General features: G+C 43.9%; 1 protein-coding gene across 1 annotated transcript in view; it reads left to right on the top strand.

Moving 5' to 3' along the window:
• The first annotated feature begins 1,534 nt into the window (after positions 1-1,534).
• Positions 1,535-15,291, top strand: part of LOC110499533 (slit homolog 1 protein) — a 188,317-nt gene continuing 174,560 nt past the window's right edge. The window contains exon 1 of the mRNA XM_036956210.2: positions 1,535-2,477. Within this exon, the coding sequence (XP_036812105.2) occupies positions 2,266-2,477 (212 nt within the window). The 5' untranslated portion in view covers positions 1,535-2,265. The remainder of the gene's footprint in view (positions 2,478-15,291) is intronic.

The following is a 15,291-nucleotide window of genomic DNA, read 5'->3' as shown; positions in this document are numbered from 1 at the left end:
TATTTAATGTACATGTTTGAGAGTTTCATTTATTTACAGGTATTTAGTGAATTTAGTTGTCTGCTAAACTGCATGCTGGAACTGGTGTCTGGTCTGTAGTGACTGAGTGCAGTTGAATTGTTAACCACCAGATGGAGGACTTGAGATACAAAAGATCAGCCTTCTGTAAAGATGACCTGAAACCAGAGTCATTAAACGCGTGAGTCATTATGGTGTCTGAGTCGTTACATGTTTGGTATGGTAAGTATACATTGTGGACATCTGTGTTGTATTGTGTATTGTAAGTATTGCAGGTTCTCTCTCTCTCTCTCTCTCAGGTCCTGTAAATGCACAACAGGACAGCAGGGACCGTGCTGGACATACCAATGTTCACTACTGTACATAGTTACCACGTCAAACACAGGTGTTGCCCCCCACCTCTTCTAAGCTGCTGCTACTCTCTGTTATTATCAATGCATAGTCACTTAAATAACTCTACCTACATGTACATATTACCTGAATTACCTCGACACCGGTGCCCCCCGCACACTGACACATTGACTCTGTACAGGTACCCCCTGTATAAAGTCCCACTATTGTTATTGACTGCTGCTCGTTGATTATTTCTTATTCTTCTCTCTTACTTTATTAGGTATTTTCTCAAAACTGCATTGTTGGTTAAATGCTTGTCAGTAACCATTTCACAGTAAGGTCTACTACACCTGTTGTGTTCAACGAACGTGACAATATAGATTAGATTTGAATGTAACTCAGGGTTTTTATTTAGAATGGGTTCTCCAGACACAGTTTGTTAAATGTAGACATGCTAGATTAGACCCATTCAACCAAGCATCATGGCAAGGACTGGGAAGAACAGAGCACACACTCCTTCTCTCTTCTTTTGCACAGTACCCCTCTCTCAACCCCCTCCATCTATTTCTCTCTCCTTTTCTCCCCCCTCTCTCTGTCAGACAGAGATTAGGGTTCCAGGGACCTTCAGGTTCTGTTGTAGTGTTGGTATTGGGATGGTTTCACCACAGAGCAGGAAGAGATGAAGTGGAGGGTTAGACACAGTGAGCTGTGCAGAGCCAGGCTAAATTGAGCCAAGCCGGTGCTGGATTTAAACCAGAAGTGTTCATTTAATTGTGTGGAGAGAAGATGGAGACTAACCTCCTCTTAGCCACCACTAAGGACTTCAACAATCCACTAATGTCCAAGTCCCTGTCAGGTGATGTCAGAAATTTAAATTATGTATTTACACACACACACACACACACACACACACACACACACACACACACACACACACACACACACACACACACACACACACACACACACACACACACACACACACACACAAACACACACACACACACACACACATAATCCTTTGTTCCTTTGTGATGCTGGGGACAGAAGTTGAGGTTAATGCTCTCTGCTCTGTAGGCGCTGCATGGAGGCAAGTCTGGGAGAGAGAGAATAGACCGGAGGGAGAGAATGAATCAGAGTAAAGGACAGAGAGAGAGAATAGACAGGAGGGAGAGAATGAAACAGAATAAAGAACAGAGAGCGAGAATAGACAGGAGGGAGAGAATGAAACAGAATAAAGTACAGAGAGAGAGAGTTGTGAGAATAAAAGAGAAATTGAGAGACTAGAAGACAGAATGAGACCGAATGAGAGATAGTGTGTGAGAGAGAGAGAATGAGAGAGTTCAGGCAGGGTTCTGAAGGGAGGTGTTATGTGAGGAGGGAGGGAGGATATGTGGGGGAGGGGTGGAGTCAGGGGTCTGCTATTAGTAGATCCTAGTGATGGATGACTGCTGTGTGTGTAGGAGAGAGAGAGACTTTTTCATTCTGTTCTTTCCCCATTCCCCCATCATCAGACAAGCAGAGTAGAGCAGGACAGAGAGAGACGTGAGCCAACAAGTGCAGAACAGAACAACTCCACAAAGAGAAGAGAGAGGAGGATAGTTCCCTTTGCAAGGACAGAACAAGAGAAGATAATCAAGCCTTTCAGAAAACACCAACAGGAGAAGAAATATGAGACTGCAGCACATTTAAATCCTCTAACCTTCTTTGCTCACCAACTGAGGACTTATTTGTAGTCCCATTTTATGTTGAAACAGTTAGATTTCTTTCCCATACTACAAGAGGCTACACACTGATTGTAGAAAACCTCACTGTGTAGTAGAACTTTTTGAAGAGAGAAGGAGAAAGTGGGAGAAGGAAAGAGAAAATAAGGCTTTTTTGGAGCCAGGATTTGAGAAGCAGGAGGCTGCAGAGATGGAGATCATGCCCGGGAGAGGAGCTTGTTCTGGGGCAGGCATGGGGAGGTTACCTGGGTACCTGGTGTGTGTGCTGGTTCTCTGTGCCCTGGTGACAGGCTATGCCAGCACATGCCCTGCCCTGTGCACCTGCACTGGCACCACAGTTGACTGCCATGGGCTGGGCATCAAAACCATGCCCCGGAATATACCTCGCAACACAGAGAGAATGTGAGTGTCTACTTCTGTGTTATACCGTGTGTGTGTTATACCGTGTGTGTGTGTGTGTGTGTGCGTGTGTGTGTGTGCGTGTGTGTGTGTGTGTGTGTGTGTGTGTGTGTGTGTGTGTGTGTGTGTGTGTGTGTGTGTGTGTGTGTGTGTGTGTGTGTGTGTGTGTGTGTGTGTGTGTGTGTGTGTGTGTGTGTGTGTAGTGACATTCCAGTCAGGTATAAATAGTTGTGACTGGAAAGAACAGGAGCAGATGCATGCTGTTCACATGTCCATAATTTACATACCTACCACCGGCACTGTGTGTGTGTCTATACATTCTGACAGTAAAATGTGGACTAGAGCATTAATGAAATTCATGAAATGCTCAAGTGGTTAAGTTCAGGTTAATACAATGAATACAATGAACAGTTGATCTTATGAGTGTATGTCCTGTCTAATATGAATACATTTTACTGTGAGATGATTCTATCAGTAAATGTCTAGTTGATGTGGTGGTTTTGAATTTCTATATTCAAGCTGAATTTCACTGCATACTTGCATCTTCTTGATTGCAAAATTATCAATAAATCATTCCTCCCTCTAGACTAGGTGTAAAGAAATGTTAGCCTACATTCTGATGGTAATTTAGCATACTAGATCCTCTCTCTCTCTCTGTTTCTTTCTGTTTCTCCCCCCCCCTCTCTCTCTCTCCCTCTGTCTCTCCCTCACTCTCTTCCCCTCACCCGCACTGGCCCTCCCTCACTCTTACTGACCCTCAGAGGAGAGGAGAGGAGAGGAGAGAAGTGGAGGAGAGGAGAGGAGTGGAGGAGGAGAGACGTGGAGGAGAGGAGGAGAGGAGAGGAGTGGAGAGGAAGAGAGGAGAGGAAGAGAGGAGAGGAGAGGAGAAAGATTGTTTTATCTCAGCTTTTAGAATAGCTCAGATGAATAAAATGTGTGGGAATGGAGGAGAGCAGAGGAGAGAAACTTGTGTCAGAACTGACTGTATATTTCATACATTCCATATTTCATTTCGAGGAACACATTTTGTACCAGAAGTGTGTTTCAGGACTGATTGTTTCTTCACACATTCGTGGTGATTTAATGGTTGTCTTTTACATGAGTGGCCGTTCACACTGAGAGTGGAGTTCAACTGAAGGGGGTTTTGTGTGTTCCACTTAGTTAATGCATCTGTAGGTCAGGTATACTAGTTGTTCTACCTGGGATTTGGAATGTGATTTCATGCCTCAAACACTCTGGCTAAATAGGAAGGATTTCTGTTCATCTCTAAATACTTCTGTTTGATGTATCAAGTAGAGGTTACCTCTTTGGCGGTTAGACGTGTGAGTTGTCTGTCTGTGCCTGTGTCATGTAGATTATTTTCTTAGGAAGTCAAGCATTTCAAGTTCTGTGTGTGTGTGTGTGTGTGTGTGTGTGTGTGTGTGTGTGTGTGTGTGTGTGTGTGTGTGTGTGTGTGTGTGTGTGTGTGTGTGTGTGTGTGTGTGTGTGTCATGTAGAAGGTTATTGGTCTCCATGGAGACGTCAGTTAACAATAGAAACTCTCCATACTCCAGGACCGTTGTAAAGGGGAATTCATCAAGGTGATTGAACAAGTACCACTAAGGCTGATATTAGTGTAGAATTGGAGTAGACAGCTACTGGGCAGAGTACAGGCCTTTACATTGACTTGAAGAGGAGAGGAGGAAAGGAGGAGAGGGGGAAGAGAGGAGAGCTAAGGAGGGAAGGAGTGAAGGAGGTTGGGGGGGCAGCCTGTCTGAACAAGGTTTATTGGACAATCCTGGACTGCAGGGGTGATTTTGGGGAAGTGTGTATGTGGGTGTATTGGTGGCTGGAAGGCGTGTGTGTGTGTTGACAGTGTGGGTGTGTGATCTGAAGGAGGTGTTGAGACTGACTGCAGTATCCCAGTTGCACTTGTCACTGTGGCTTTAGATCAGCCCTGACCTCTGAACTGTGATGAGCCTCAACTCAGCTCAGCTCCAAGTGTTAAAATCACACCATGCTACACACACCTTCTCCTGCCATGGTTAGGATGTCTTCAGCCTGTCGTCCATTCATAGTCCCACTCACAGACACCACTCGTACTTAAACTATACCATTAGTGTGTAAAGGCCTGAGGCAAGTCAACAAGTATTGAGACTTTACATATTTGGTATTGTTGTAAATGCACACATACAAACACTACACACACACAACACACTACACACACGCTACAACTTTCATACATGTCCTTCCCTCTCTCTGCTTCTGTAGTAGCTTGTCTCTCTGTAATGTGTGTTGTATCGCTAATGGATGTATAGATCCAGCCCTGGCTACTAGACAGCTCTGATAACACTATAGACTCTCTAGTGGCAAAGAGCTGATGATGGAAAGGAATGACTGGACCTCGTTCAGCACAATACAACTCTCCAGTCAAAACACACATCAGCTCAGACAGTTGACAAATCCACAGTTCCGACTTCAGACGAGTCCCCTGACAAAATGGAGACCACCATCGTGTTTGTGAGAGTCTCCTCTTTCCATAGTTTGTAGATCAAACCATTTGGACGCTACAGACGTCAGGGGACGGATATGGATACGGTGGATTGAGATTCATCCAATGAAAAACCCTGATCTCTCTAGTTTAAACTGACAGATTTTTATGGGGTTGTGACGATCTTAGGCGTAGTGGGTGCGGAGTCAGGTGCAGGAGGCAGAAAGTTGTGAATTTATTAAGCACAGGGCCACATAGTAAATACAATCCAACTGAGCGTCATAAAACAAATGCCCAACATAGGAACGAAACCAAGAATGAACTACCACACATACAAAGTGGGAATTACAAGCCCACACGAAGAGCAAGCGGCCTACCAACTTAAATAGCCAAACACCCGAAGAGCAGGAGGGCCTACCAACTTAAATAGCCAAACACACGAAGAGCAGGCGGGCCTACCAACTTAAATAGCCAAACACACGAAGAGCAGGTGGGCCTACCAACTTAAATAGCCAAACACACGAAGAGCAGGTGGGCCTACCAACTTAAATAGCCAAACACATGAACAGCAGGCGGCCTACCGACTTAAATAGCCAAACTAAACATCTAAACAAGAAACAGGTGAAACAAATCAGACCAAACCAACAGAAAAGGAAAAAGAGATCGTGGCAGCTAGTAGGCCGGTGACGACGACCCCCGAGCGCCACCCGAACAGGAAGAAGAGCCACCTTCGGTAGGAGTTGAGACAGTGTTTTATTTACATGCTGCGCAGATTGACTCAATCGACTCTATGGGGATGAATGAGATATTAAAGTCAATACAGGAGTCAGAGTGTGTGATTCACATAGTATGTGTGGTCTGTTGAAGTGTCATTGTGTGGGAATTTTTACTTCTCCGTATCAGTACTGAGTGCCCTGAGGCCTGACCAGACAGAATGAGATCTGTAAATAATGTTATGGTGTTTAACCTCCACACACGACAGACCTTCACCTCGTCCCTCACCAAGAGAGACAATGAAAGCAGCATTTGAAGGAAAGAGGGAGAGAGAGGGGAAGAAACTCCAGCCTGGTTCCTATCTGATTCCCCCCCCCTCTCTCTCTTTCTTCTCTCTCTCTCTCTCTTTCTTCTCTCTCTTCTCTCTCTCTCTCTGCATATTGCTCCTCTCTCTATTGGACAGCTTTGTCTCTTCATACATCCTCTCTATCACTCTCTGTATCCTTACGACTCTCTGTCTTCTACATCCCTCTCTTCTCTCCTGGCCTGTGACTCTCACGGCTGTCACTTCCATATGCTGTGGAATCTGGTTATGCTCACACTCTCAACTAGACCTCTAGCTACCTGCCTGTCATACTGTACCTGGTGAGATCTGGTGGAATTTACAGGGACATTTAACCAACAGAGTTAACAGCACGATCAACCCATTAAACTGTGTTTTGTGGCAGACAGACAGACTGACAGGCAGATGGACAGACGTGACACAGTACTGGTTTTAAGGTTGAAGGTTGGGGGTCTGCTCTGCTTTGTTTCTAATGAGGATCAGTGTTCATTGAGGAAACAGGTGTTGTTACTGAAATGAGCAGCTTGTCCCCACAGTGAGGATCTCTGAGCTCTACCTCCATCACTGTGTCCTCTCCTCTGTCCTGCAGCCCAAACAGGTCCACAACAAATGGCTCTGCAGCTACAATCACTGCTTCTCTGGCTCTCTACCCAACACATAGGAGTGTGTGTGTTTCTTAAATGCACCATGTGTGTTAGCATGTGGATTTATGTGCACATTTGTGTAGCTGTTTATATGTACATTTGAACATGTGTGTTGTCATCTGTTCTTGTGTGAGCATCAGGTGAGTGTGTTTGATTTTAATCCATCCCACTCTCAGATTCCATTTCAGGTAATAATAATATTATCAATAATAACATTACTACAAGTTATAATAATAATAACATTAAAAATATTAATAATAGTAATAACAATAATATTACTCATATTAATTATAATAACAATAATAATATGACTAATGGTAATAATAACATTAATAATAATAATTATGCTCAATTCAAACCAGGTCTTTCAACATACAATCTGCTTTCCTTCCCTCCTCATCTCTGTCTAGTCCTGGGAACTCAACAGGAGGCAGGAATAAATATAATGACTTTTTCACTGTTTATTCTTCTCTGCTGCTGAGATATAGAGTTGTGGACCGGTGCTGTGTGTGACTGGTGGTGTGTGTGTGTGTGTGAGACTGGTGGTGTGTGTGTGCACGGTGTAGGTGTGTGTGTGTGAGACTGGTGGTGTGTGTGTGTGAACGTTGTATGTGTGTGTGTGTGAGACTGATGCTGTGTGTGTGCACGTTGTATGTGTGTGTGTGTGAGACTGATGCTGTGTGTGTGCACGTTGTATGTGTGTGTGTGTGAGACCGGTGCTGTGTGTGTGCACGTTGGATATGTGTGTGTGTGAGACCGGTGCTGTGTGTGTGCACGTTGTATGTGTGTGTGTGAGACCGGTGGTGTGTGTGAAATGGGCTCCACCAAAGGTATTGTCATGTCTTTGGCTATGCCGGATTAAGTGATATGACATGCTATTCTATAAAATCCTGTCTCTGTAATTAATATTACCTGATTGAGCTAATCATGTAAATGTAATTAACTAGAAAGTTGGGGCACCACGATTTGTGTTTATAGAGCTGTTATCTTCCGATGTCACGTCCTGACCTTAGATCCTTTTTTATGTCTCTATTTTAGTTTGGTCAGGGCGTGGTTTGGGGTGGGTATTCTATGTTTTGTTCTAGGTTTGGTATTTCTAGGTGTTTGGCCTGGTATAGTTCCCAATCAGAGGCAGCTGTCAATCGTTGTCTCTGATTGAGAACCATACTTAGGTAGCCTGTTTTCCCACTTTTGTTTGTGGGTGGTTATTTTCCGTTTCAGTGTTTGCACCATACGGGACTGTTTCAGTTTTCATTTATCTCTTGTTCTTTTGTATTTAGTGTTCAGTGTATTAAAGGCCTCCTTCTTCCACCAACGACAATCGTTACATCCGAATAAACTCTCAGAATGGATCATATATTGATTACCAATTATTTCCTACAAGAAAACGTCCCTGGGTGATGGAACCTGTATGATGGCTGGTTACACAAAGAGAGGGGGTTGGGCTTGAATGAAAGCGTGGGAGGACTGAAGAATAAAGAGAGAAGCTATGCTATCGTAAATACATAATCTTTTGCATTCTAAATAACCACCCATTTGGAAAAGGAAAATGCAATAAATATTTACTCTGAGCTGCGCTTCGGTAGGTTGGTCGTAGATGCTGGCCGTGTTGCCCAACAGAGATCTTCCTTGTCCCTGTAAGAGTGTCTATGGCGGTAAACTGGATACTTGGCAGGGTCGTGTTGTTTGTTAGAAGAGATCCTCTGCCCGTCCTTTCCTAGCCCACGTTTACAGCGGCCGATGCTAACTCAACGGCTAGGAGGTATCACTTCTTGTCACGCCCTGACCTTAGTTATCTTTGTTTTCTTTATTATTTTGGTTAGGTCAGGGTGTGATGGGTGGTTTGTGTAGTTTTTGTATTGTCTGGGGGGTTTTGTATGTCTAGGGGTTGTTGTATATCTAGGTGTTTATATTTCTATGGTTGCCTAGATTGGTTCCCAATCAGAGGCAGCTGTTTATCGTTGTCTCTGATTGGGGACCATATTTAGGTAGCTATTTTCCTCGGTATTTCGTGGGTTATTATTCTATGTTTAGTTGCCTGTTTGCACTAGTCATATAGCTTCACGGTTCGGTTTGTCGTTTTGTTCAGTGTTCTTGCTTTAATTAAGAGTTATGTACGCTTATCACACTGCGCCTTGGTCTCCTCATTATGACGACCGTGACACTTCTGTAGTGAATAAGCGTTCAAGGTTCATACCATTCGCAACCAAAGCTCACGCTGAGGTTGGCTTAGTGCTGTAGTTGACATGTTAGTCCTTTTAACGTGGAACCGTCGTCCTCACGTCCTTGGAACAGCTTATTATCTGAATCCTTCTGACATCGGACCGTCGCCCTAATGTACACGAAACAGCTTGTTATCTGAATCCTTCTGACATCGGACCGTCGCCCTAATGTACCCGGAACAGCTTGTTATCTGAATCCTTCTGACATCGGACTGTCGCCCTAATGTACCCGGAACAGCTTGTTATCTGAATCCTTCTGACATCGGACCGTCGCCCTAATGTACCCGGAACAGCTTGTTATCTGAATCCTTCTGACATCGGACCGTCACCCTAATGTACCCGGAACAGCTTGTTATCTGAATCCTTCTGACATCGGACCGTCGCCCTAATGTACCCGGAACAGCTTGTTATCTGAATCCTTCTGACATCGGACCGTCGCCCTAATGTACCCGGAACAGCTTGTTATCTGAATCCTTCTGACATCGGACCGTCACCCTAATGTACCCGGAACAGCTTATTATCAGAGTCCTTTTAACGTGAGGCTGAAGTCCTTGGGTACTCGGAACAGGAGGTTACATTTTCATCAAGAGCTTATATAATGGAAGGAGAAAAGGGTGGTTATAAACTATGAAACACAATGTCTCTTTACAGGGGCGGGCCATTGATTGAGCAGAGCTCTAACATTATGAAAACCCAATTCTCTCATTTGGAAGCTAAAATTAAATTTCATCTTTTCACAAAGAGTTTCATATTTAAGCATTTAACCATGTGAATCTGATAACTATAATGTGTATACTTTCCCAGATACAGTTTGTCATATTGTCATTAGTCATAATGTCTCAGATGACAATCAAACTGACATCATATTCATTAACTTCTTATGGTATAGGGGACGGTTGCGTCCCACTTGGGCAAAAAAACAAAATGAAACTTTCATTAAGTACCAACACATTTTTTCAACTGGTTCTATTACCGAAATATGGTTCACTTTCCCCCACTTGTTTAATGTTCCCAGACTCATTCAATCTTCCATTCCATTAAATCTTCATGAAGAGAAGTGAAAGCCTTCTGCATCTAATTCTAGTCCTATATTATTCCAGGATGTCATTAGAATGACGAAGATACGGACAAGGAAACTTATTTCGTTTAACTGTTGAAAGCGAGGAAAGAATGAAGCAACAATAGACAGAGAAAGAGGAGACAGGCTAACGACATTAGAGGAAATATCATGAAAGGTATATTTGCGTCAGCCTGCTAATTATACAAACAGCCCGTACTGGTAACTTCGTAGGCAGCATGTGCTGCACCAGAATCACATGTTCTCTTCTGGTTTGAATGATGTGTGTAATTCCAGTCCACATTATAATACAGTATAATACAGTATAATACAGTATAATACAGTATACAGTAATACGTCAGACTACTGGCTAGTTTCATTTGTTTAGTGAGCAGACCAGCTACATCTATGGGCTTTTGTGTCTTTCTGTCGTGCATAACGTGCAGTAGCCTATATAAATAATGTATGTAGCCTATTGGATAACATCACAATCATCTGGGCTTTTTTTGGGCTTGGGCTCATTAAATGTATTTAATATATGACTCATTAAATGTATTTAATATATGACTCATTAAATGTATTTAATATATGACTCATTAAATGTATTTAATATATGGCTCATTAAATGTATTTAATATATGGCTCATTAAATGTATTTAATATATGGCTCATCAGGCTCAGGTAGCATCAGGTTGAATGTTCATGCTGATCAAAGCTCTAATCAAATCCAGAACTCTTTATATGATGTATAATGCTTTTGAATGACACTTCCGGTTTCGGTGGGAAAAACCGGGTTACCCGGGAGAAAAGTGATTTATTCTCGGGATGGAACATTTGCAAAATACTGGGACAGTATTCAACCTTAATCATTACCCCAGAGAGAGCTTCCTCAGGTGGGGTCAGATTCTTGTAGGTGTTACCTCTACTGGAGCTGTTCAGGCCTCTAACAATTATGAGCCAATCATCTCTCATGTTACTGCATTTTGTGTGTGACTGGGGGACATCTACAGACCTGTAGTAATTGACAACAGACGGAGAGAAGAAAGGAGAGGTTCTGCTTGTTTATATGACTAGCTTCCTTCCCCTGCAGAGTCCCCAATCTCTCTCTCTCTCTCTCTCTCTCTCTCTCTCTCTCTCTCTCTTTTCCTCTCTCTCTCTCTCTCTCTCTCTCTTTCTCTCTCTCTCTCTTTTCCTCTTTCTCTCTCTCTCTCTCTCTCTCTCTCTCTCTTTCTCTCTCTCTCTCTCTTCCTCTTTCTCTTTCTCTTTCTCTCTTCTCTTCTTTTTCTTCATCCCACAATTCCTTGGGGTGTCATCAGTGAAGGCCACCCTGTAGATGAGACGTTGGGAACCCAAAAGTATGTGTGTGTACCTGTAATGAGCAGCACGTGTGTGTATCAGACCCTGGGACAATGAAGTTCACTCCATTACTTATTTCCCATGGCCGGTCGGTCGATGCACCTGTGTACACACACACACACACACACCATCTGTCTGTAATGACCACTCTCTCCCGCATTGCTACACTGTGCTATAGTCCCTTGAGTGGTCATTAGAGGAGAGGGATAGAGGGGACAACACTGAGGCGTTGTGGTTTGGATTAGCAGTGGGGAGGGATGGACCTGGTCAGTTTTAACCCTGAGGTAGCAGACAGATATTCGAGTCATACTGACTGTTGAAACGTGTGTGTGTGTGTGTGTGTGTGTGTATATATGCATGCGTGTGTGTATATATGCATGCGTGTGTGTGTATATATGCATGCGTGTGTGTGTGTGTATATGCATGTGTGTGTGTGTGTGTATATGCATGTGTGTGTGTGTATACAGTATGTATGTGTGTATATACATATGCATGTGTGTATACAGTATGTATGTGTGTGTGTGTGTGTGTGTGTGTATACAGTATGTATGTGTGTGTGTGTATATATACAGTATGTATGTGTGTGTGTGTGTGTGTGTGTGTATACAGTATGTGTGTGTGTGTGTGTATACAGTATGTATGTGTGTGTGTGTATATATGTATGCCGACGTGAGGAAAACGTTTAAACGTGTCAACCCTCGCAAGGCTGCAGGCCCAGACGGCATCCCCAGCCGCGCCCTCAGAGCATGCGCAGACCAGCTGGCTGGTGTGTTTACGGACATATTCAATCAATCCCTATCCCAGTCTGTTGTTCCCACATGCTTCAAGAGGGCCACCATTGTTCCTGTTCCCAAGAAAGCTAAGGTAACTGAGCTAAACGACTACCGCCCCGTAGCACTCACTTCCGTCATCATGAAGTGCTTTGAGAGACTAGTCAAGGACCATATCACCTCCACCCTACCTGACACCCTAGACCCACTCCAATTTGCTTACCGCCCAAATAGGTCCACAGACGATGCAATCTCAACCACACTGCACACTGCCCAAACCCATCTGGACAAGAGGAATACCTATGTGAGAATGCTGTTCATCGACTACAGCTCGGCATTTAACACCATAGTGCCCTCCAAGCTCGTCATCAAGCTCGAGACCCTGGGTCTCGACCCCGCCCTGTGCAACTGGGTACTGGACTTCCTGACGGGCCGCCCCCAGGTGGTGAGGGTAGGCAACAACATTTCCACCCCGCTGATCCTCAACACTGGGGCCCCACAAGGGTGCGTTCTGAGCCCTCTCCTGTACTCCCTGTTCACCCACGACTGCGTGGCCACGCACGCCTCCAACTCAATCATCAATTTTGCGGACGACACAACAGTGGTAGGCTTGATTACCAACAACGACGAGACGGCCTACAGGGAGGAGGTGAGGGCCCTCGGAGTGTGGTGTCAGGAAAATAACCTCACACTCAACGTCAACAAAACTAAGGAGATGATTGTGGACTTCAGGAAACAGCAGAGGGAACACCCCCCTATCCACATCGATGGAACAGTAGTGGAGAGGGTAGTAAGTTTTAAGTTCCTCGGCGTACACATCAGACAAACTGAATTGGTCCACCCACACAGACAGCATTGTGAAGAAGGCGCAGCAGCGCCTCTTCAACCTCAGGAGGCTGAAGAAATTTGGCTTGTCACCAAAAGCACTCACAAACTTCTACAGATGCACAATCGAGAGCATCCTGTCGGGCTGTATCCCCGCCTGGTACGGCAACTGCTCCGCCCATAACCGTAAGGCTCTCCAGAGGGTAGTGAGGTCTGCACAACGCATCACCGGGGGCAAACTACCTGCCCTCCAGGACACCTACACCACCCGATGTCACAGGAAGGCCATAAAGATCATCAAGGACAACAACCACCCGAGCCACTGCCTGTTCACCCCACTATCATCCAGAAGGCGAGGTCAGTACAGGTGCATCAAAGCTGGGACCGAGAGACTGAAAAACAGCTTCTATCTCAAGGCCATCAGACTGTTAAACAGCCACCACTAACATTGAGTGGCTGCTGCCAACACACTGACTCAACTCCAGCCACTTTAATAATGGGAATTGATAGGAAATGATGTAAAATATATCACTAGCCACTTTAAACATTGCTACCTAATATAATGTTTACATACCCTACATTATTCATCTCATATGTATATACTGTACTCTATCATCTACTGCATCTTTATGTAATACATGTATCACTAGCCACTTTAACTATGCCACTTTGTTTACATACTCATCTCATATGTATATACTGCACTCAATACCATCTACTGAATCTTGCCTATGCCGCTCTGTACCATCACTCATTCATATATCTTTATGTACATATTATTTATCCCCTTACACTTGTGTCTATAAGGTAGTAGTTTTGGAATTGTTAGCTAGATTACTTGTTGGTTATTACTGCATTGTCGGAACTAGAAGCACAAGCATTTCGCTACACTCGCATTAACATCTGCTAACCATGTGTATGTGACAAATAAAATTTGATTTGATGTGTGTGTATACAGTATGTATGTGTGTGTGTGTGTGTGTGTGTGTGTGTGTGTGTGTATATGCGTGTGTGTGTATATGCGTGTGTGTGTGTGTGTATATGCATGTGTGTGTGTATACAGTATGTGTGTGTGTATATGCGTGTGTGTATATATGCATGTGTGTCTATATATATGTATGTGTGTGTGTACAGTATGTATGTGTGTGTGTGTGTGGTCTGCAGACCTTCTCTATGGGAGGATGCTATCTACTGCTTAGTCTCTCTCCGCCCAGTCTCTCATGCTTTTAAACACACACAGACACACAGACGCACACACGCACACACACGCACAGACGCACAGATGCACACACACACGCACACACACAGACACACACGCACACACACACACGCACACACACGCACACACACAGACGCACACACGCGCACACACACACACACACACACACGTTAGTGGGCAATGGTGCGGCATTACAGGCCCTCCTCTTGGCCACAGAGATACAATCTTGCCAATTTCCCGCAATTCTACACATTTTGCCATGGGGCCGGGAGAATATTTGAGTTTTAAAGCGAGTTTCCTGCAAATCTACAAATTTGACATGGGGCTGAGATAAAGATTGTACTTTCAATGCTAATTTCCTTCAATTCTATACATTTTGGCATGGGTCAGAGAGAGCTTTCAGTTTCAAATCTAATTTCCTGCTATTCTAAATTATTTTGAAATGGGTCTGAGAGAATGGTAGTGTATTAGATGGTATTAGACCGGTGATTCGCTGTGCCTGGTTTTCTCATAGAGCTTTGCATTCAGGAAAAATATGTCTCATCAAACCACAGAATCTTTTGCCTTGTGAATTTCCTGAAGTCCTAAACGTTCCTGTCTGCAACCTTCAGGCATCCTGTCTGCAACCTTCAGGCATCCTGTCTGCAACCTTCAGGCATCATGTGCCTCAGGAGTGGCTTCCATTAGGCAATTCTCCTATACAGCCCAGATTGGTGAAGTGCTGGAGAGACTGTTGTCCTTCTAGCAGGTTCTCCCATCTTAGCCAAGGAACTCTGTAGTTCTGTCAGAGTGGTCATGATTCCATTTTGAATTTTTTTTTTTCTCCCATCTTAGCCAAGGAACTCTGTAGTTCTGTCAGAGTGGTCATGATTCCATTTTGAATTTAAAAAAAAAATGTATTTAAAAAACCTTGAATGAGTCGGTGTTCTAAAACTTTTGACCGGTAGTGTATGTCTCATCACAATTATATCTCTAAGATATACAGTTCCCTGCAGAGGAAGTCACAATTATATCTCTAAGATATACAGACAGTTCCTTGCAGAGGAAGTCACAATTATATCTCTAAGATATACAGACAGTTCCTTGCAGAGGAAGTCACAATTATATCTCTAAGATATACAGACAGTTCCTTGCAGAGGAAGTCACAATTATATCTCTAAGATATACAGACAGTTCCTTGCAGAGGAAGTCACAATT

Source organism: Oncorhynchus mykiss, chromosome 20 (genome assembly GCF_057628025.1).
Source record: "Oncorhynchus mykiss isolate SJ-2025 chromosome 20, ASM5762802v1, whole genome shotgun sequence".
In the NCBI taxonomy this organism is placed as follows: domain Eukaryota; kingdom Metazoa; phylum Chordata; class Actinopteri; order Salmoniformes; family Salmonidae; genus Oncorhynchus; species Oncorhynchus mykiss.
The sequence above is the reverse complement of the archived record's forward strand: the minus strand, read 5'-3'. Positions and strand labels throughout refer to the sequence as shown.